The sequence below is a fragment of the Chroicocephalus ridibundus genome, chromosome 2 (assembly GCF_963924245.1).
Source record: "Chroicocephalus ridibundus chromosome 2, bChrRid1.1, whole genome shotgun sequence".
NCBI lineage: Eukaryota > Metazoa > Chordata > Aves > Charadriiformes > Laridae > Chroicocephalus > Chroicocephalus ridibundus.
The window spans coordinates 11,404,585-11,425,944 of NC_086285.1; the positions used below are offsets into that span (position 1 = coordinate 11,404,585).

The 21,360-nt window shown below is 37.2% G+C and overlaps 1 protein-coding gene across 4 annotated transcripts in view; it reads right to left on the minus strand.

Annotated features, from left to right (window-relative positions):
- The window catches only part of ESYT2 (extended synaptotagmin 2), a 90,231-nt gene that overhangs the window by 53,243 nt on the left and 15,628 nt on the right, over nt 1-21,360 (minus strand). For all 4 annotated transcript variants that reach the window (XM_063324429.1, XM_063324428.1, XM_063324427.1 and 1 more), the window contains exons 2-4: nt 7,940-7,981; nt 6,877-7,011; nt 4,953-5,029 (exon numbers count right to left, since the gene is read on the minus strand). In XM_063324429.1, coding sequence (XP_063180499.1) covers nt 4,953-5,029; nt 6,877-7,011; nt 7,940-7,981 — 254 coding nt within the window. The remainder of the gene's footprint in view (nt 1-4,952; nt 5,030-6,876; nt 7,012-7,939; nt 7,982-21,360) is intronic.

Here is a 21,360-nt window from a genome sequence, read left to right on the forward strand (position 1 = left end):
ACTTAACAAAGGATTTGGGAAGAAAGCTTGAGATGCTGACTTAGCAAGGGAATCAGTCAATGACTCTACAGAATGAGAGCTGAAACCAAAAACCAATGGATTGAACACCAAGCTACAATTAGGGAGAGACTGGATAGACAAGGAGACTAAGAAGATACAGGCTATAACAAAAGGACAAATGAAATTTGAAGAGCTTTCTGAACAGACTGCCCAGGTAAAGAAAATGGAAGAAGGAACTAAGTGGGAAGGAGACAAGGCAGCCTAAACAAAGCCAGGCACTGCTGGGACGGGAGGAAAATCTGTTTCCTCCACAGGGCATCCTCTTCTAGATTCTGCAGCAGACCCCAGGCTTCCTCCCATTAGGTTCCTCAGACCTAGCCTGTACAGTGAAAAACTGTTCAGCCATGTTCACGAATCTGATGGAATCTTATCACAGAAATGTCTGGGAAATTATGAAGAAAGTGGAGTTGTGCTCCTTCGTGGGGCCATTTTAGGATCAAGTCAAGATAAAATAAATTACTCCCACAGTAAGAGCAGGAGAGCAGGACCCCTGCCTGCTCCCCCCTGACAACTGGTGGCCACAAGGTACCATCAAAAGAAAACAAAGGTGAGAGCTGCTGCATTCAGGATATCCATTATTCAAATCATTTGTGGCCTCCTGTGCTCTGTGTGTGCTGGTGCCGTCTATGGCATTTCAAGCAAATGCAAATCTTATCAATACCTTAAACAGAAATAAACAACAGTACCAAGACATTCTTGTAAGCATCCAACATTGGAATTTATTTTGGACTATACAAAAGATAACACTATGCAGAATCATTTTGGTACAATGATCAGTTTGGGGAGCTGGAAGACAACAACATGACAGGAGTCTATGTGGAAGGAAGGTGACCATTGCTTTCCCTGGAAAGAATGTAATGTGACTGTACAGTTTAAAAATAGGTATACAATTTTTAATACACAATTTAAAACCATGTAATTTCTATTTTTACACTGTCTAGCTATATATAGAGATAGCGGATATATATATAAATACACATACACATATATAATTGCATAACAACATGACACAGAGAAGCAAGGTCAATTAAACCTGCAACTGAAACCTCAGTCTTGGCACTTTGTAGCATGAGAACTATTTGTGTTATGAAGACTGGGAAGTAATCTGCTCATTTGAAAATCCATAACAACATGATGACAAATTGAAGTAAAAATAGTAACAAACTGCATTTGAGGGTAATAAGTCAACAACTTTTAACCTTATAATAAAGTTAAACATGGTCTTATCCCCTAGGATATTTGGCTGCATTCATTAATAGTCAATGCCGCACAGAATTCCACTGTAATTTAACATACAACTTGAAGGCTCATTTAGTAATCGAATTCTATACGTTCAGATCATAATATCCCAGAAATATTTATGACCCCTGTAATGTATGGATCACTGAGATAGATTACAGTTTAATGAGGACAGTCTTGTAAGAATATAACAGCAGCTGTACTGAATCAGATGAGAAGCACGGTCTACTCTATGTGGTCCTTGTAGCCAGTAGAAGATACCCAGAAGAAAAATAAACAAGAAAATGAATAGGAAAGCGTATTTCCCATATTACAATGATCTGTGGTTCTGCACTTTGGACTACCTTCATTGTTTTTTAGGTTTTCATAAGGTCTTTTGACCCCATTTTTACATATGTCTTCTGCCAGTACAATGGTAGCGAGTTTCTCCATTCATGTATGCCACATGAAAAAAAAAAGTTTAAATATTTCCACATGTTCAAATCTGCAACCTAAACCCTTTCTTTTAGTGCCTCTATTTTTTGTGTCATGCGAAAAAATTCAATTATACACTATTAACAAGCATTTCCTCAATCTCAGTCTTTCTTGGCTTTTTTACTGCAGTTCATATTTGATTTGACAGAGTTTATCTTGTTTTCTATTGATCCATAACCTTTAATTTTCCCCAAGTGTTTGCTATTAGTGTCATGCCCTTTAGAAAACATAATTCTTCTATTTATTAACAATTTATTTAGATTTTATCTTCATTTGCTCAAGTAGTTAAAACTTTTCCCTCGCACATCTTTGTCACCAGAAACTGGACTCTTCATTATAATAAGAATTTTGACAACTTTTTTTAACATAAAGCTCACAGTAAGTAAAAGAAAGGTAAAGCATCCCCTTTCCAAACATGGTACTGAAATTGAATCTTTAAATACATTTTCCAATGACTGCTTCATGGATTAGCTAGTCAAGCTGCTTACAAGAGTAAAGTTCTTAATTGGATCCTGAGCAATGCATAGGACCAGTTTCAAAAGGTTCTGAAAAAACACTCTGAAGCGATGATCATAATGCACTCAATATCCTTGCAGAAACAACAGAAACTAAACCAAAACACACTCCTTTTGCAATTAAACTTAAAAGCAAAAATCAAAAAAACTCAAGGAAGCTGCAAAAAAATACTAAAGAAGTGTTTTGGAGACACATTGAAACAACTTAAAGGTACTCACTCTATGGAAGGTCCAAACCCCAACACAAACAACTGACAGTAGTAAGGTCTAAAGGAAGTCACAGTGGTGAAACAGCAGGATAAAAGATTACTAAAAGGATTAATGTACTTAAAAAAAAAATATCTTTCCTTCCCTCCTTCCTGACACACCCCCCACAGGGCTCGGCTTCATACAGCTATTCTTATGAATGCTTAGAGAGACTGTTTTCCTTCTCAAGCGTATTTAGGGAATGAAGGGTTTATAGAAAGCTCCTAACTTTAACCTTAAAAATAATTTAAAATTAGAACAAACTAATTTAACTGGAGATTAAAATCTACAGGGATAAATACTCCAAAGGGCAGACTTTTCTCCAGCAGTAAGACTGCTCTTTATAATCTTGCAAAACTGAACTAAAGTTGATTCCCTAAGAAATAGTTTAGGGTTGGTATCTGTACATAACTCTGTATCTAAACATGCCAAGAACATTTAATACAGAGACTCTTATTCTTCCTTCCCCTTACTGCTGACACAATCCCAGTGATGGACACTTAGAGAACATACAATAACAACAAAAATCAAAGAGTAACACTTGACACTGGGGTGCCATCTGTCTTAAACTTGCATAAGACTTTGACACCTTCTCATTGGGAAGGGGCCCTTTTTCAAAGGCAAGTCTTAAATATGAAACGGGACTTCCTTTGATGGTGGATTTGTCTAAGCCTTAGTTGCTAGAAGTGCTGACAGTCACTCCATAGCTCTCCTGTTTCCATTTTCTTCCTGGAAGACTATGCCACCAGGAGCAGTGGGTAAATGCGCACCTAGCTGACTCAGCACTATTGCTGTTATTTAAACTACTTCAAGGAATTTATTTCAGCCTTTGGACTGTATTCTAGTCCAGTTGTTACCACTTCTCTAAGTAGGTTGCAATGTAATGCAATGAGACACAAGGGTAAAGATTTCCTTCAGGTCTAGATAACAGGACATTGTTCCTGAAAATTTTGTACAAACCTATCATCCTTTTTACATTTATCTGTCCCAACCTGATTCATGAAGGTGAGCAGGAGAAGAAAAAAGAAACACCGAATTTACCCTCTCCTCCTGTGGGAATAATTCTGCTTTAAAGGGAAGAAGCGATCTGGGGAGACTTGGCACCTCAAATGACTCAAAAATAGCTTCTCAAAAACAATGTCTTTGCACTGTGTCCATAGCAGTCTGACAAATTTGTTTTCCTGAGGGCTTAAGTCTGAAAAGGTGAGGCTGTTCTCGCAGCTTCTATCAAAAGTGGCAACAAAGGGAAAAGTAAAGGAAGTTTTTCCATTAGGGCTAACAGTATCCATCTAGTGAAACAAGCTCTCAAGAGACAATCCCTGCTGTATTATGTCCAGCAACACCAACCCCTGATTTGGATAGCTGTCTTTTTGCTACAGAAAAAGTGATTCAATTCAATAAAGAGTGGCCCCTGCTCACAGATGTAGCCCTCACCTCCCTCTGAAACCCAGGAAAGGATGAAGCAGCGTCTTCTCTTAGCGCTCTGCATCCCAGCTTTGACAAAGCAGCAGTCTTCAACATAGCTGAGATTTAGATAAATAATTCAAAATTAAGAATAACCAAGTTCAAACTTTGGAAGTGACTCTGAAAAAGAAAAGCTGAGAGGCCCAATTACCCTTCTGGTTAATTCCGGGGAAGCAGGAAGAAACTCAGGAGGCTGCTCTTTACTGGATGGTCAGTGACTGACAGATCTGGCCTTTCCACAAGCTATAAACAGGCAGAAGTAGTCACTGTAACACATCTATGATGGTCAAATATAAAAACATTGCTGGATTCACTGACTGAACTTTCAAAAAAACCTCCGTAACTGCAGATTGTGTTGAGAAAGACTTTGGCAAACGTTGGCTAGATCTATTTATAAACCTATATAAAAGGGTCATGATGAAAGGGCAAAGAAACCTGAAACAGCAGAGCACAGTCACTCTGGCATTATATAATATATAGATTTACTTCTGTTAGTGGTATGAGCGCAAGTATTTCAGTAGCTATCACTCTCATTCTCTTTCTCTAATACTGTGTTCATAAAAAAAATATCTACATAACAGAGAAGAGTAACAAAAGAAAAAAAAACAAACATCTTATATCCCAAATTTTAGACCAGACTAAACTTCATGGCAAAGTTTTAAAACATTAGGGGAAAAAAAATAAAATCAAAGATAGTGCTTTAGCTCTAGAAAGCATTTTTTTTATTTACTAACATTACCTTAATGGTGCAGTCACACTGAGTTGATATACTGTTTCCCTCAGATAAATGCTATTTACAACATGCAGTTCCTTCCTCCATTTATACACAATTAGAACTAACTACATTTGCGTAATGGAGCAATTCTTCTCCTTTTAGGCCAACATAACTGCTAAATCAAAGCAAGCACATATTATAAAGCATGGCCACCATCGTAATACAATAATTAAGTTTACCTGATTTGAAGATCCAAAATGATCTGCCTTTTGTCCACATTTTCAGTGTATACTTTTACACCATTTATCCGCAGAGGCTGAAACAATGAAGCAAGTAAAAATTGGATCCGTCTACTGAACTATACCATATCGAACTCTTAGCTTCTAAATAAAGGTGAATATAGGCACATTCATGCCTGAAGTTAAGAATTGACTATAAGTATTATTAAAAGGTGTGAAGCAAAGCTATCAATTTAGCTCAAAATGTTATTTCAAGGGTAAAAATTACCTTGCTAGGAACTACTCAACCATAACCCTTCTGGTAATTATCCTGGGTTTAGACCAGTAGATTTCAAGATTTACCACAGATTTAATATCAAGCTTTCCCTCTCCACCCAATAAACATCTCATTTCTCTGTACTGTTATATGTCCAACACCCCCAGACAAAGCTTTCTTTTCTGTGCAGCTAAAACAACATACCAAATTTAATTCACAAAAATGTAGCTGCCGTAAGTGAAATTTAGTCAGAATGGATGGAAGATAATCTATAATCCCCACAAAAAGTTGTGTTAACCACTCTGTGTTCTCTTGCTCTAAACCACTGTGCTTGCACGCTCCCTCTCTCTCTCTCATACAGAAACTACAAACATTCCCAAGTCTCAAACATTCATCAAGTACTAGGTGGGAGAGATGACCAATGACCTTACTTAGCACCACTGCCTGTCATGTTTTGTTCTTCCTTTCTGGAAAAAACACCATATTTCTATTTAGACCTTTTTAGTAATTTAAGTAAAATGGAAATCTCACTGCCGTCAGATTCCCACTGTCTCCAGGGCTGTGCAGCTCACAGGATGCAACTCAAATCAAGGCTGCAATTACAAAGTAAAAACAGCTGTTTCATGTTTGAGATAACTCAGTCCAGCTGCAGAAGCATACAGAGGTGCAGAAGCTAATTTAAACCCCACTCAGAATGAGTACTGCTTAAAAGGAATGCCATTCTACAGTCTGTAATACAGGTGTATATAGGGCAGCCCTGTGTAAAAGGATTTACAACTTAAAAAAACAACAAAAAACCCACACAAAAGGTGCAGTAAAGTATAAGGAACTGTGATATACATGAAATAGAGTTACAAAGAGAGAAGAATAATTCCCCTCCAACACACTCGAAACCTAACTTCAGTTTGCCTAACCCTAGGGAGGGAGGAGGGAAGATTTGAATTTTTTTTTTTAAATCTTTACTTAAAATTCCATTTACGATAAGAGGAACACAAAAGGCAACTTCATGAAAAAGCTGTTAAGCTACATCTCAACAGAAGTAGAGCTCTGGTTGGTGCAGGCAAGAGTAAGTAGTGCCAAACCTATTGCAAGCAGAGGTAATTTTCTCTTAGCTTGCACTGGTTAAACAGGCTCTTCTGCATCTCCTTCTGCAGGCACGACCCCTTCTTTCCTGGGACTGAACAGAAGGTAAACACCTATCTGCTCCTTGATACTATGTTACATGCAGTTCTTTAGAAAGCTCAGCCAGCAGTCTTGTCATTGGACTGGGTACATAAGATAATTAAAAGTTTGTCTGTTACAAGAAAGGTAATTGCACTTGGGTCATCTCACAAGAAAAGGATAATGGTCCCTGCTCACTGAATGTAAAGCATCACATGAACAGTATTAAAATCGTGTTGCTATGAGCTCTTCACATGACTAGGAGTTACTCTACTTCTCCCAACCCTCAGGCAAATTTCTGAAGGAGAGACCACAGGAAAGGAAAAAAAATAAATAATGAAGCCTCTACTAAAAAAGCCACACGCATTTTTATTTTAATGTTACAGGAGAAATCAGAATCAGGCTCACCACCAAGCGTCACCGAGAAATATTTTTGTATAGATTTAAACAGGTTACATAAAAACAGTATGTAAAACAGAGCCTCTTAGAAAAACTTCAGACACTGACCTGATGACCAATATCAATCTTTGTAAAACTGAAGGTACTGAGGTGGTTGTTCGCTCCTCTTACTGCTGGTTCTATGGTCTCCCGGAAGAGCTTCTCAATAAATTGGCAAATAAAAGGCCACATCTGTTTTACAGTCTAAGGGAAAAAAAAAAAAAATCTACATGGAACACAACTTCACACAACTAAAAATATTCTTTAAAGCATACATAAGAAATTTTGTACAAAGTTTTAAACATACAAGTTTTCTATACAGCTCATTACAGAACTAAGAACTGGTTCCTTTTTACACACAGGAAAGCTTTCTGGAATTCTCAGTTTGTGCGTTTTATACATTTGCACAAATCTGAAGCACTGAAGGAGAAGAAAAACAATATTAATCATTTTCTTCTTTTACCCCACGAATGTATATGCAGTCAGCACTGATGCTGAGTGTTGGGGAGAAGGATGAAGAGGGTTAAGTTTATGTGCATGTAAAGAGAAGAATACAAAAAAACGGGTCAAGTGCATTTCTTAAATACATGCATAATGTTTATAAATGTAAAATTACAGTATTTTACTGTCATGTCTGAAAATCCTTTATTGTTTATTTTTTCCTCACTATTTTCTAATTAACTCATGGTTCTTCTATGCTCTTTGAATGAAAGATATTTTTAGAAAACCCAAGCCACATAGATCTGTATCTTAGATTATCACACATATAAATCAAAACTGCAAAATCGATTTATTTTTAGATTGTAGGTCGGGAACCTACAGTAACTGGAAAGAATCCCAGACAAGTAGAACATAAAAGTCTGTGTTTACAGCTGCTATGACTTCCACACAGTTATAGCTGTCATTATTTTAATGCCACCTAAAGTCATTCTCCAAACCTCACTATTTCAAGATCATGAAAATCTTTCTTGTGATTAAATGGATCAACAATCAGAAGCTTGAAGCATAAAAAGAGCACAGAAAGTTAAAATTACTCTGTTCTCAGATTCTTGCCTCACTGTTTTGTTTTTTTAATTTCAGATTTCCCTCCTCCCCCATCCCATTTGGAAGAGACGCTAATGACTAGCCTTACCTTGTTGAGCCATTCTGCCCTCTCTGTGTCTGGAAAATGGACCTAAAAACAAACAAAAAAAACCCACCAATCAAGAAAATTAATACAAATACAAAACCCTTTTTAGGTAATCATGTCATTTACAATACAGCAAAGCTTAGGGATCTCCCCATGAGCAACGTATAGAGTGAACAACATACTAAGCAGTTAACACGCTTGACAAGAATATTGGAATTCAATCAGATAAAATATGAACTCATTTTGAACTACACAGATAGAAGTCCAAGCATATATTTAACAGTGGAATCTGGAATTAAACAAAATAATAAAAAAGAGTAAGTATAGTTAACACAGCCTGTGTCAACCAAATTTACCTCTTATGTGTCAGGGGGTTTTAACCTGACACACACAACTGCCAGAGTCCTGACCACACTTCTACTTCTATTCACTCATGCCAGATCTTTTGCAGCATCAATAAATCATGGCTAGAAATATTTAAACAGTTAAGCGCCATCTCAGGAATACGGATTTAAGCTCCGCCAAGAGCCCTTCAAAAGACATTTTTAGTGACTTCTTTTCTTAAACAACTGCAGAAATCACTAAGAGGCAGAAGTATGACGGTATATACACAGGATGGAAAGTATCCATCACAACAGGAAAACACCAACTAAACGCTGGAAGAACAGACGCAGTTTTCCAGACACAGAAGGAGAACACGGGTAGTAGCTTTATATCTTACATACACATGCTAAATTAATAAAAAAAAATTTAAAAAAAAAGAGAGATAAAAACCTGAAGTATTTCAGTAGAAGCAGAGTTAACAGACATTTCTTTAAAAACAAACAGCTTCTACAATGAGATGCAGATCACACTTCTGAAACACAAAGAGCCTTTGAACACACTAAAAAACTGTGACCTACATATACTGACTTTCATGAAGCAATGGAGCAATGTCTCTACTTAACTGAATTGCGAAGTCTTAATCTCTTCATAGCATAACAGATTGTACCACTGGTTTTAACAGCAGTGCCTACTGGTTATTTTTATTATGCATACATCCCAAATGTGAACAGCCAGTTAAACACAGACTTTAACTGTCTTCAACAAGTTGGATTTGAAGGCAAGTCCTGTTAATGATTTCTTTGTTCAGTTTTTATTAAACTCTCGCATTAACAATCAGCACTTTCATATTCTTGAACGTACTCAAGCTACCTTCAGAAAAGTCCTTAATTTCATTTAAGTATCCATGTTTTAGCTATGCTGGAGCATTGGCCCCTACAGCGTAATCAATATTGTCAGTTATTTCTCCAGTCTGTGTAATTCTGAATATTCACATTCGACCTGCGAATATTGGTAAGCCATACTTTTTTTTTTTTAAAGATTCTTAAAGAATGTCAAATATTGCTTTCTTCCACTGTCAAAAGAGAGGCTCTTGCATCTTTTTCAAATTATTTTTTTCCAAGTATGTCACATATCTATCAAAACCATCACAAGCGCCACAAGAATGACCAATGATCTGCTTGACTAACAAATACAACAAATAAGATTTATTTTACTTAGTGAGTTCAAAGAATTGAATTATTAACAACAGATAGAGGAGTTTGGGAACTACATTATTGTATTTTATTTATTTAGAATTAATTTCCTAGAAAATTACGGCGAGCAGAATGTCAGAAGTCTGTAGTTAGAGCGTTAGGCAGGGTTTTTTTGCTTTCTTAAAAACAAAAAATACTTAACTTTTTTGCATTTGCAACAAAACGAGCAGTTTCTGCATGTACATGAATTTATAGCTGAACAGAGCTTATACTCAATTTTTGTCTTGCAGGGTTCTCAAGTAGTTTCCAGTGATCATAAACTTAAAGGAACAAAAAGAATAATCACTATGTTAACCCTAATGTTAATAAGTAACATTTTGAACCCTTCTCCTAAAATATTTGCCTTCTGAATCTGCAGATGGAAAACAGCCAATCCTCAATAATTACTTATCTCTTAAGCGTGATGTTGGATCAACATGAATATGTCATTCTGATTTGCTTAGGAAAGCGACCAGTGATGTTCACGGGGTGGGAAATCAAGAGCTGTCCCATACAGGGAAGAACATGAACAGCAACAAAACAAATTAAAAAGAAACAACAAATTAAACACACAGATGAGGAAAGGAAAAGAAAATTCATGGAAATACCAAAAGCAAACCTGTCTGCAGTGAGTAAGGAAGACATAACAGAGTTACCATTTCCACAATTCATTTTTAGTCTTTTGTACAAGTATCCAGTTGACATCAAGAGGAGACCCACACTAGGCCAAGAAAGACTTCCCGTCCTAAATATAATCTCAGCCCAGATGAAACTCATCTTTCACCATAGAGTGATCCAACTTCCCAGATTTAGGGTATAGCCTCCCCAAGGCACAGGCCACATTCCCTGAGCTATGCACATGGCTGACATCCAATACGCTGAATGGAATAAAACATGTAGCATCTCCCTCTGGCACCCATCAAACACCCTTCACATTCAGTCCCAAATTATGCAGAATCACTTGAGACAGATTGGGAAACAAACAAGAGGCCTCATGCACTAATGTCTAGCCATATATGCTAATTCATTAATTTTGAATTTTACCGACTGTGCAGTCTTTGTTGAGACCTTGCTTAAAAAGCCAAGGTTCTTAATTTTTTCCACAGATTTAATAATTATTTGACCTTTAGTGTGCCACACCTATCACACTACTACCATTATCTGAGGTAGTACCAGGTCAATTCCTTAATTATATAAGCCCAGTTTACTTCAAGTGCACATGTTAATAGGAAACAAACAATACAATTAATGACATCTTCCATTCCTTTTTCTCATCCCTTTTCCATCCTTGCTTTTCCACTCACTCAACTTAGAACAGAATACTGAATTATGTTAACAGAGAAGAGAATACAATCTTACATCTTCAAGACTCTGCAACTTTTATTCCAGCCACCCTTGAATCAAAAGTTGAGCTTTATTTAATCTTCAGATGCGCCACAACCAGTTAGTCTGAAAACAAGGCATAAACACTTATAGAATCATAGAATGTGTTGGGTTGGAAGGGACCTTTAAAGGTCATCTAGCCCAAACCCCCTGCAGTGAGCAGGGACATCTTCAACTAGATCAGGTTGCTCAGAGCCTCATCAAGCCTGGCCTTGAATGTCTCCAGGGATGGGGCCTCCACCACCTCTCTGGGCAACCTCTTCCAGATTGTTTATCATTCTACTAATTCCATGCATTTTTAGCCTGCTATATGAGACTGCAATATTTAAGGCAAAATATAATGTTGCCATTAGAGTTTTTGATATCAAACACAATCTTATGCCAAGACAACTGGGGAAACCTTCAGGGGTGGAAGTTGGTACCCCCGATCGGTCAGGACTGACACAAGAGCATCAAAGGAACTGCACAAACATTTTTATGGCCAGAAACAGAAGCAGGCATCAGGCTAACTGAGGTGCAAAATCTGTTAACTCCTGTACAAAATCTACTAGACAAGCATGACAGAAGGAGACAGAAGTCAAGATTTCAGCAGACAGTCACAGACTAAAAGCATTTTCCACTTGGTTTCTGTTACTAAATTGCTCATGCAGGTTTGGTAAGTACTGTCTCATTTCAACCACTTGGCATAGTTATTTATTATTGTATAACTAGAGAGAACTATTCCAAGAAATACCCTAATGACCACGTTCAACACCAAAACATTATATGATTTCCCATGTACCAGGAATGTTGTAATATTAAAAGTTATATTGCAATATACTTGGAAGTGCTCAAAAGATGTGTTTCTACACATTAACAAATACATGATTTAGCTTCTTCACACAACTGCTTGTGCTCAGCTCTAAGCAACTCTCATACTTACTTCCTATTTCTGATGCACTCGTATCCTGCGCTACCAAAAACTCAATTCAGAACACTTTTTTTTGTAATGATCACTAAAATACCAGAAATAGCCCAAGGAATGTAATTCCTTGTTCTGTCCTGGAAGATAATAAAACAAAAACAGGGACAAAAGAAAACCACTAACAAGCTCCTATTTCTGTAGTAACAGCAGAAACATTTCTTACCCACAATTATTTTATTATTCAAACTGTATATATGCTCTTCATATTGCCTAAATTAACTCAGTTTTCTGCCCAGATGATCATCTGCATCTTTCTAAGGAAACAAGGCCAGACAGAGAACAATGACCATTAAACTCAAACCTCATGGACTAAGGGCTGGTGGGAAATTTTGAAGAGTCAAACAATAATCAGCAAATGATATCAAATGAGTTTCAAAGTGCAAATAAAAATAATATTACTGCCTTAAATATAATTCTTCATTCGCATAAGGGAGGTTTCACATATCTACATAAATGTCACTAAAAGTAAGCACCGACAAGAAAACCAGAAAGAATGAAGTTACAACACCCTTTCGCAAGTAATTGTGAATTGATCTCAGCACAAGTTACAGGTACTAATAATCTACTTTAAAACATAAATTGCACAGTAGTTCTTATTAACCCCTCACTGTAAAACACTTTTCTTTTTAAAATTATCTTTGTAGGCTTCTCCATCCTTAAAGCTATTTATCAGCCAACTCTTGTTATGTTTAACTTCTATTTAATGGTTATGATTAATACAGTACATCGGTCCTACGTACTAATTACACCAACTGAAACAACAAAAATGGCACCTGCTTTGAAAGTACAAAACTACTGCTATTGACCAGGGTATTCCAGAAAGTGAAAGCTTTTTTTTGCTACAAACCAATCACTTTCTCATTAATTGTGAATTACAGCAAAGTAAGAAAAGCAAGCAATAAAAGCAGTTTAGATTAGGAAAAAACAAAACAAAACCAAATCAAACTAAACAAAGCCCCCACACCACTGTATATTGGCATTTTTTTCCCCTTCTATTCCCCCCAAGGATTTAAAGTAAAAATTCAATTTTAGACTACATTAAAAATAATGTGTTATAATAGCTATGTTAAAAAGACACTTATTAGAGACAGCACTACTTAGCTTATACTAGTTCCATTTGCACTAATGCCTTGTTGCTCCAGATTAAACTGTTAAAGAAACTGTAACACTAACTTTTTGAGTAATTGTAAGGTCACACAGTTGCTTGATATAGTTACAATGTAACTAAGTATTCACCAACAGTTTTCCGGTTATTTCACAAATATAACTTACAGCAAATATCAATGCTTTTTGTTTACTTTGGAAAGCTAAAATTACATACAAAAATCTCCCCCTCTATCAAAACATTTGTCTAGCTTAAATGTAAAAATACAAAAGGGTCTCAATTAATCTTCATAGTTTCTTCATACATCATCAGTAGAGAGGGAAAGCATCCCCCAAAAGGAAATTCAGAACATAACCCCAATTTATGTCCTCTAAATCACCTTCTGAACACACAGCATAAGCAGTTATTTAACTACTAAGCCTAAAGCTAGGCGGTGTGGCAAAAGAGAAACACACTAAAATTAAATTATCCTTTAAATTCTAACTGCCAGATTAATTTGTCGAAATTTACTGTACTCATTAAATCAAAAAGGCCAGAGAAATTTAGTAAAAGCATTAAGAAGAATCCCAGCACGAACAGAATAAAGAGTGTCATACAGTGATATTCAAGCTCAATTTAACAGCTATCTGCTCCAGTGTTTTCCAGGCGGTGAAGCAGGCTGGCCTAAGGACATTTTAGGTAAACCAGAGCTGAGCAGGGCTAATGGCTTATTCCCACATATTTGAGCCAGAATCCCTCCTCTCTCTCTCTGGAGAAAGGAGGCGCAGCAGTAGGTCAAGTATTTGAGTCTTCTGCTACACAACACAACCTGGGGGGGGCTGGGGGGCAGCCGCTCCTTCCTCATGGGAGGTAAGAAAAGGTGGGGCAGGAAGGGAAAGCAGAGACCCCAGGCTGTCTCCTGTTACTCCAGGAATCCATCCTCCAGGGTTATCCTAGCAATTTTTCTAACTTCTTCAACCCCAGAAAATACTGTAGCTCCCTTATCTTCTGAATTATAAGGAAAAATACACTAAATATTTACTGTTGCAGAACTGCAGGACTCAGTACTCCTGAAAGTTAAATTGTTAATAATTAGGGTTCCTCAAAAATGCTGCAACTACAGGCATTTGCTACTAAATTGACAAAAAAACTGCTATTTCCATTATTTCTGGTAATCTGAGTGCGTTTAGCATGCTTTGGCATGGATTTTGTGTTTGCAGTCTTAATATATTAAAATTATTAGCCTTTGCACAGCAAAATTCATATTCAGTATTACACATGCTGTATGTTTTCAGTACAGAGATTAAGAAAGAACTCTTGGAACAATTTCACTGAGAGTATTTGGGGTGCGTTGCATATGTAACGTCTTTCAACAGAAACATCTGGAAGATCCAGACGCAGGGCGAATATACAAAATCAGTTTTGCCAAATACACTATCATAGCCCAAAAGGCACTTCACAAAACAGTAGTTAGAAACATCTGTGTAAATCAGTATGTCTAACCTAGAATTAAACATATATAAAATGAACAGTACAGGTTTTGATAGTAATTGCCCAGAAACAAACAAACAAAAAATAAAACTCAAGCATCAGAAAAATTAAGAGGGGAAAAAAACATATTAAGAAAAAACACACAGAGAGTAAGTAAGATACAGAGATAAAGGAGGTGGGGAAGGGCCCTGGAGTCGTTGCCATGGCTCTCTGATCACTACAAAACCTGAAAGTAAAATGGAAATACTAGAAGTGGAAACATATCTAAATGGAAGAAAGAGTTGTAATGCCAAGCAAGGTTAAGGATTGTATTTATTTATAAACTGGAACGTAAGCCATTTAAGTGCTTGGACAACTCATTGGAAAACAAAATAAACCTTTAAAAAAAAAAAAAGGAATTACATGCCCTTTGAGTCAGATTTGCACCTATGAGACGAGAGTGGTATTAGAAACACATACTTGGTGTCCCACCAAATGTTCCTAAAACATTCTACCAGCACAAACACTGCCATCCCACGTGAACTGCCACTATCAGTTCAGCAAGTCCTAAGAACTGCCACAACAAGTTACAGACAGCTATTCAGCACAAGTTTTCCAGTGTGATCTCTACCGTATTCTCTGCCCTGCCTCACAAGCTATTGGCTTCAGAGTCAGCATGAGCATCAAGGTGAAAAATAATGCTTTTAACAACACGGCAATTAAACACAAAACAAGTTGGCGCTTGTAGAAAGTCTGAAACAAACAGCTTTTTAACACCTCCGGGTTTTAATACTAACACAGGAAAGCTACTATAATAGAATTAACATACCTCAAGTAGTAAAGCTGAGATTCTTTATGTCGTATAGGAACTTTTATTTCATCACAACCTTTGTTACTTCTGTACCTCTTACCTTCTTTTTAAGGCCTAAAGAAAGGCCCAATTTACTGACCAGTTCAAACCTTGAATAAAGAGCAGCTCACATACACGGGATCCTGGTATGCCCTGAAGGACATATTTCCTAATGTACATTTGTAGATATCATATGTGGGAGACAAGGAAAATGACTAGCAGCACGCAGGCTGTTTTTTGTAAAGTCAGACTAAACTAGCATAAAGCAGGTCTTCATAAAATGCTGCACATGGTCACAGCACTGTAAGAAGAGTCACCGCTACCCGTACACACACGGTTGAACTTAACTAAAGCCCAAACTACACAGAGGGATCTCACATCCAACCTCTCTGCTGTTCTACAATTAAAACATGAAATTAAGAATACTTTGTGCTTGTTTAAATTTTACCAATGACCATAAATGTACCCATGTTTCTCATTTAAATAATACAAAAGATGCTACTTTGCTTAGATTAAAAAAATGTATTATATAAAAATACATCTAAGACTGTAGTTGAGGAAGTTGTCCCTCTGTTTTCCTTCTCATTACAGAACTCACTGGAACAGTATTTAGAAAATTAATGATCCTCCAATTTTTGCTTGCCACCTAGCAAAAATCTGATCACCTTAAAGTTGTGGCAGCTGTGGATTCAGAATCCATCCCTCCACAGCCCTGCAATACCACCAGAATATTCTCACCTGGACATTGCCCTGAACTTCTACTGCAAACAATGTCTTTGGCAATGCAAAATAATGCTGCATTTGCAAAAGAACAGTCCTGCTTAAAAGAGCTCCAGAGCTCTGATAAACTGAACCAGCAGCCCAGAAGCCAGGCATGCAATTCAGAACTGAAGGATGCCGAGACATTACAAAGCACAACAGTTTAATTTTCTTCATGTGTATCTTTCACTTCAAAATCTATTAAATATGCTTCACTCATACTGGCAGCAAGGCTTGTCAAGAACTGCATTACTGTTCAGCAATTTGACTCACCAGCACAAAAACTAGGTAAAATTTGCCTAAGTGCTGCTATTTTTGCAAAGATGGAACAAGTACGCTACAATACAAAATCACCCAGAAACCTCCTACTTAGCAGCAACTTGCCATAACAAAATCCTCTGGAGTAGGCATCATAAGCAGGCGCTCTAGAAAAATGACAGAACAGTAGTCTACTAGTAAGTCAGGGACCTGGGAAGTGCTACTTCTAGCCTGACACTCAGCTTTTGCAACCGCAACTCAAGGAAAGTTGTTCAGCCTAGAAATTAAAAACTGAATGCCATTTAACTTCCAGAAGCATCCTGACTTAATCACCTGAGGAGCAACACACAGAACGAAAATCCCTTGCTTTACCACTAACGATTACACAATTTCCTTTCAAACATCTGGAAATGCACTGGCTTGGGTTTCTGTCCTATCTGGATGCAGAATCTACCCTAAACACAGCATACCAGGTCTGCTAGAGTGAATCATGCAGCTTTCCTTTGCTCATCTGTTATCTCTCTAAACAAAAACCTTTAAGCCTTCAGTCCCCTACCACAGATTCATCTAGTACAGCCCAATTTCAGATTTATCTTCAAGTACTAGTACACTAGCACTACATATCACAACTCACACTTCAATACAGAGATTAAGTCAATTCTGTAACCAAACTGCTTTATTGTCACTGCAGTTAAAGAAGATCGTGTAATTTTTCCTGAATTGTTGCGTTCACACTTCTTTTCTACCTTCCATCTGGAAAAGGATTGTAAGTTTTCAGTGATCAGTTTGAACTGGGACAGGACATTTAAAGAAAAAAAGAAAAGAAAAAAGAAGAAGCAGAAGTTGCAGGAACCTTAACAGTTTTAAAAATTTTATAAAGGCATTAGCACCTTATTTCCAATTTGTCACATTTCAAAAACATGACATCCTTTGTATTTTTAAGCCTGTATAACAAATTCCTTTTCAGTTCCCTTGAGAATCCAGGCATGTTCCCACTCCACCATACACGAGAGTGTCTAGCGCTCTCAATGGTCAACAGAAGAAAAATTCTCCTCTCTGGACTGCTAAACATTAGCTTTCAAAATAGCTTATACAACCAGCGTCACAGCACAACTTACTATCCTTTGAATCGTCTATGGCTATGGCAAGAAGTGCCGGGCTCTGCACCAAACTGTCAGCCATCCTTGTTGCTGCTGTCTAGACTAAAACATGGAAGGTTTCTTCTCCTTTCACTTCACTGACCCACGCTACCTGCTTTACTAACCCCTGTAGTCAGGGGCTCTGATTCACTAGAACTAAGGTTCATGCACCAGGGAGATCTTATTCCTGTTAACACTTGCGAGATTACATAGCTTATCTCTATGGGAACCCTGCATGCGTTCTGTGTAGACTAAAATGGACATGAATTGTCAAGGTAAGTGTTCAAGAAGTTCTGACCAACTTCTGCAGGACTGCCTGTCCCCTTGCTCAGACAGATTAACTGTCCTTTCCTGTCTTTAACTGGCTTACCAGCAGCTAATTACTGAAGAGTAAGATGACCTCCTGTGACTCAATGTACACATTTTAGCATGAAACACCTCCACGTACTGAACCCTGAATTTTATAGGTTAACGTTTTTCTTCCTTTTTAAATGTAATCTATAATCGCAATATGTTTGAAGCAAATCTATGTGAACTCCAACAAGACAAACACCATTCATTAATTTTTTATTGGTTTGGGGGTGAGCAAATTGCAAATTTGTGTTTGAAAATACAAAAGAGCAAAAAGGGAGAATTTGATTTTTTTTTGTGGTATTCAAGCTAAAATACAGAATCAGAGCATGCAAATTCACGCTGGGTTAACCTGCATCCTAAGAAGCCAAACAAGTCTGTAGCATATGCTCATTATGTGCTTATTATTTAGTTCTTACACTAAAAGACAATATACACACACTCCAGTTTCGACTGATTCTGATTCCTAACACCAGCGAAAGTGGTATAACTTCTACATACTGCACTGCAACCAGTACTATCCAGCCAGAGTTTATTTTTAGTATTAAAACATTTTTTAAACATAATAAGAAATCATTCACAGTATAACAGGTGTTTTAAAATCCCCCTGTATCATTTCTAGCTGACTATATAAAAAACAGAAAGTAAAAAGAGCACAGACAGACTGTCTGGCAGTTTTGTTGAACCTGTAAGTATTCAGCAATAAACTCTCTCTGAAACTATAAAACTCTCCTGAGGAAAGTAACAGAAAGCAGAACCTTCTAATAATGTGAAACCAAAAAGAATGGTAGTGTTTAGTTTGGGTCTCAGTTAATACAGTGATAACAAATGGTGGGGAGGAAAGCCCTAGTTAACCCGACAGCAGAGGACAAATAGCTTACATGTGTAACTCTTTCAGGCATTTAACCAGATTCTTACAAAGCTCAATATTTCTAAAAATCAGGTGCACACTAAAGTTTCTAAGATTCTTGACCTTTGTTCTCTACCTTCTCGAAACCAATTTTGACTCCTTAATTGACTGTATTTCAGCACAGAACACAGTATGATGTTATTTGTTAGAAAAAGATAGTCAAAATATATCACACATTTCATTGGCAGTGTGTAATATAGAAACTTCTGCACTAGAGATCAGAGGTCCAGCTAACACAGCAACCAGAAGCGATGCCTAAGGAAAAAGGAAAAACAAAGTAGTACTATGGAGTTATCCTTCCCTGAATATCGTCTCAGCTTCTGCAAAGGCTGGCTGTAAACCTAGCAGTTGTTGTCATCCTCCTTCACCCCTTCTATCCTCCCAGAAAACCAAAAAAACCAACGAAAAAAGAAAAATATATTTATTCCATTTTACTAATTCCCTTGTATCAGATAAGTTTACTTGAGGCAAAACTGATGCTCTAGATTTTTAGGGCAGCCTTTATCCTCACACAGGCAGGATCATGCTGAAAATACGAGACCAATGAAATACATAACTGGAAAACACTGACCACTGAATTCCAATCCTCTGCAATTGCAGGCATCATTTTCCTATTTCTGTTTATAAACTCCACCTTAAAACCACGGAGTTTGCTACCACTCCTCAGTACAGACCAGGAAGGGCAGCTCTTGTGTGTTTTTGGTAGGCTGGGCTGCCAAGGAAAGACACTGAAGCACTCCCAGTTAAACCAAATTTCTAAACTTAGGTTTGCTACATCATATGGTGGAGTTACAAGGTGGAACCAAAACCCAGACCGCCTCCCAACTAAATTAACTATTATCCTCATCCTTAAATATCAGTCTTACTATTTTGACTCTATGTGTTAGCAAGGAAAGATACTTTAGAGGAAAAAATCTTCATTAAATGACAGAAGATAATGTTCAACACAAATAAAAATCCCCACCCAGAAATATCACCTGTTTTTGAAGTAGAAAATGTATTTTCAATTATATATTGAAAAGGTTTAACACGCATGTTTTCAATCTGCGCCCATAGCTTGCAATTCCTGTATACATCCAATTCATGGATCTGTTTCAATGGCTTATCTTCTTGCAGCTGGAATATCTGTCCCATGACTGAGCTTATCACCTCTTATCAAAGAAGCTATTTTAGAAAAAGCAGACTAAGTATACTTAAATCAAACCTGCAGAAGGAAAGGATACTATTGAAACCGCATCCTCTGAGGAAAACACGTAGGCTTATGCTACTGTATTGACACATACAGCATCTGTGCAGTACAACATCCAGCAAGCTGCAAATCTCCTGAAAGACTTTCTGTCAGCCACACACTCACCAACAGAAAAATACTGTGGGAAGGCCAGAAGCAGTAGGCTTTCATTTATACGTGCAAAATTTTTGTTGTTGTTGTGTGTTTTTTTTTTTTAATTCTGAAATTAGAAAAGCGGGTAAAATCCTGCTCCAAGTGAAGTCAGCCACTAAGCTCCTGTAAATAGAGTAGGCTCAGAGGAAGAATCCTTCAGCAGGCGGAGGCAACATACACAATTTTACCCTGGAATGTGGATACAGTGCTTAAGACAAATACAACGTTAAAAATAGATTGACATCCCAGCACTGAGACTTAAAATTGACATTGATTAATTAAATTTTCATTAAAAATAGTAAAAAATTGAAATAGAATTTCACACTTACAGAAGTTGCTGTTCTAGACTACACACAGAAAAAGTAGGAGGACAAAGTGTGCTTGGAGTGTCTCTCTATAACTGTACAATAATTTTTATCAGAAAGTGAGTTCAATACCAAAATACATCATTCACAGCACTACAATATTTATCATCATCCACAAACAGATGAACACTGCCTGGCAGGCACCTCTCAGTTTGCAACATAACAGTCCACACTTTGCAAAAAGGAAGAGGAAGCCCCTCAAGCAGAATTGAAGCAAATGAGTAAGTGAGTACCAAAGGGCACTCAGTACCTTTTCTCCAACACACCAATACATGTTGCAATATTTTAGTTAAAACACACCTAGATATTTGACAGTCCTGTTTATCCTTTGACTTGTGTACACAGCAACATTTGTTCAGTCACTTGTCCTCCCATGCAAGTCTTTACGAATCAAGAAAGCCAAGGGAAAAATAAAAATACTGCTATAAGTAGGAAACCCGAGGTTTAAAACCAACATTTGACTTATTTTTGTCTGTTTGTTAAATTAGTAACCAGGTTCCAAGAAGATAATGTCTTTTAAGAGATCAGTAGCAAATATAAAAACACAAATGACTAAATAGGAATAAAAAGTCCAGTTGTCAGCTTGCAATGCTCCACTTCACCCTACCAAAACTCCTGCAGTCCCTGGTTCCAGGAAACATCCCCTGAGACTCCAGCTTCCTGCAGACACAGGCACTTTCTCTCATGTTATGACTGCAAACCATCACTGATGCCATCTTTCAAAACTGTTGTCTTACAATGCTCTGCATCAAAACATTCTCCAGCCTCTGTTAAAGAGTTTTTCCATTCTAAAAAACAGGGAAATAAAGTGATCATAAGCCCTAAAAACCATAAATCCTCTTTCCAAGCTAGGCTATTTTTAAAACAATACTGGAAACTAAAGAATCTGCCTTCCCCTGATGTTTGGGAAGTTTAATGTTTGGCAATTTCAATGTTTGGCAATGTATGTCTTAA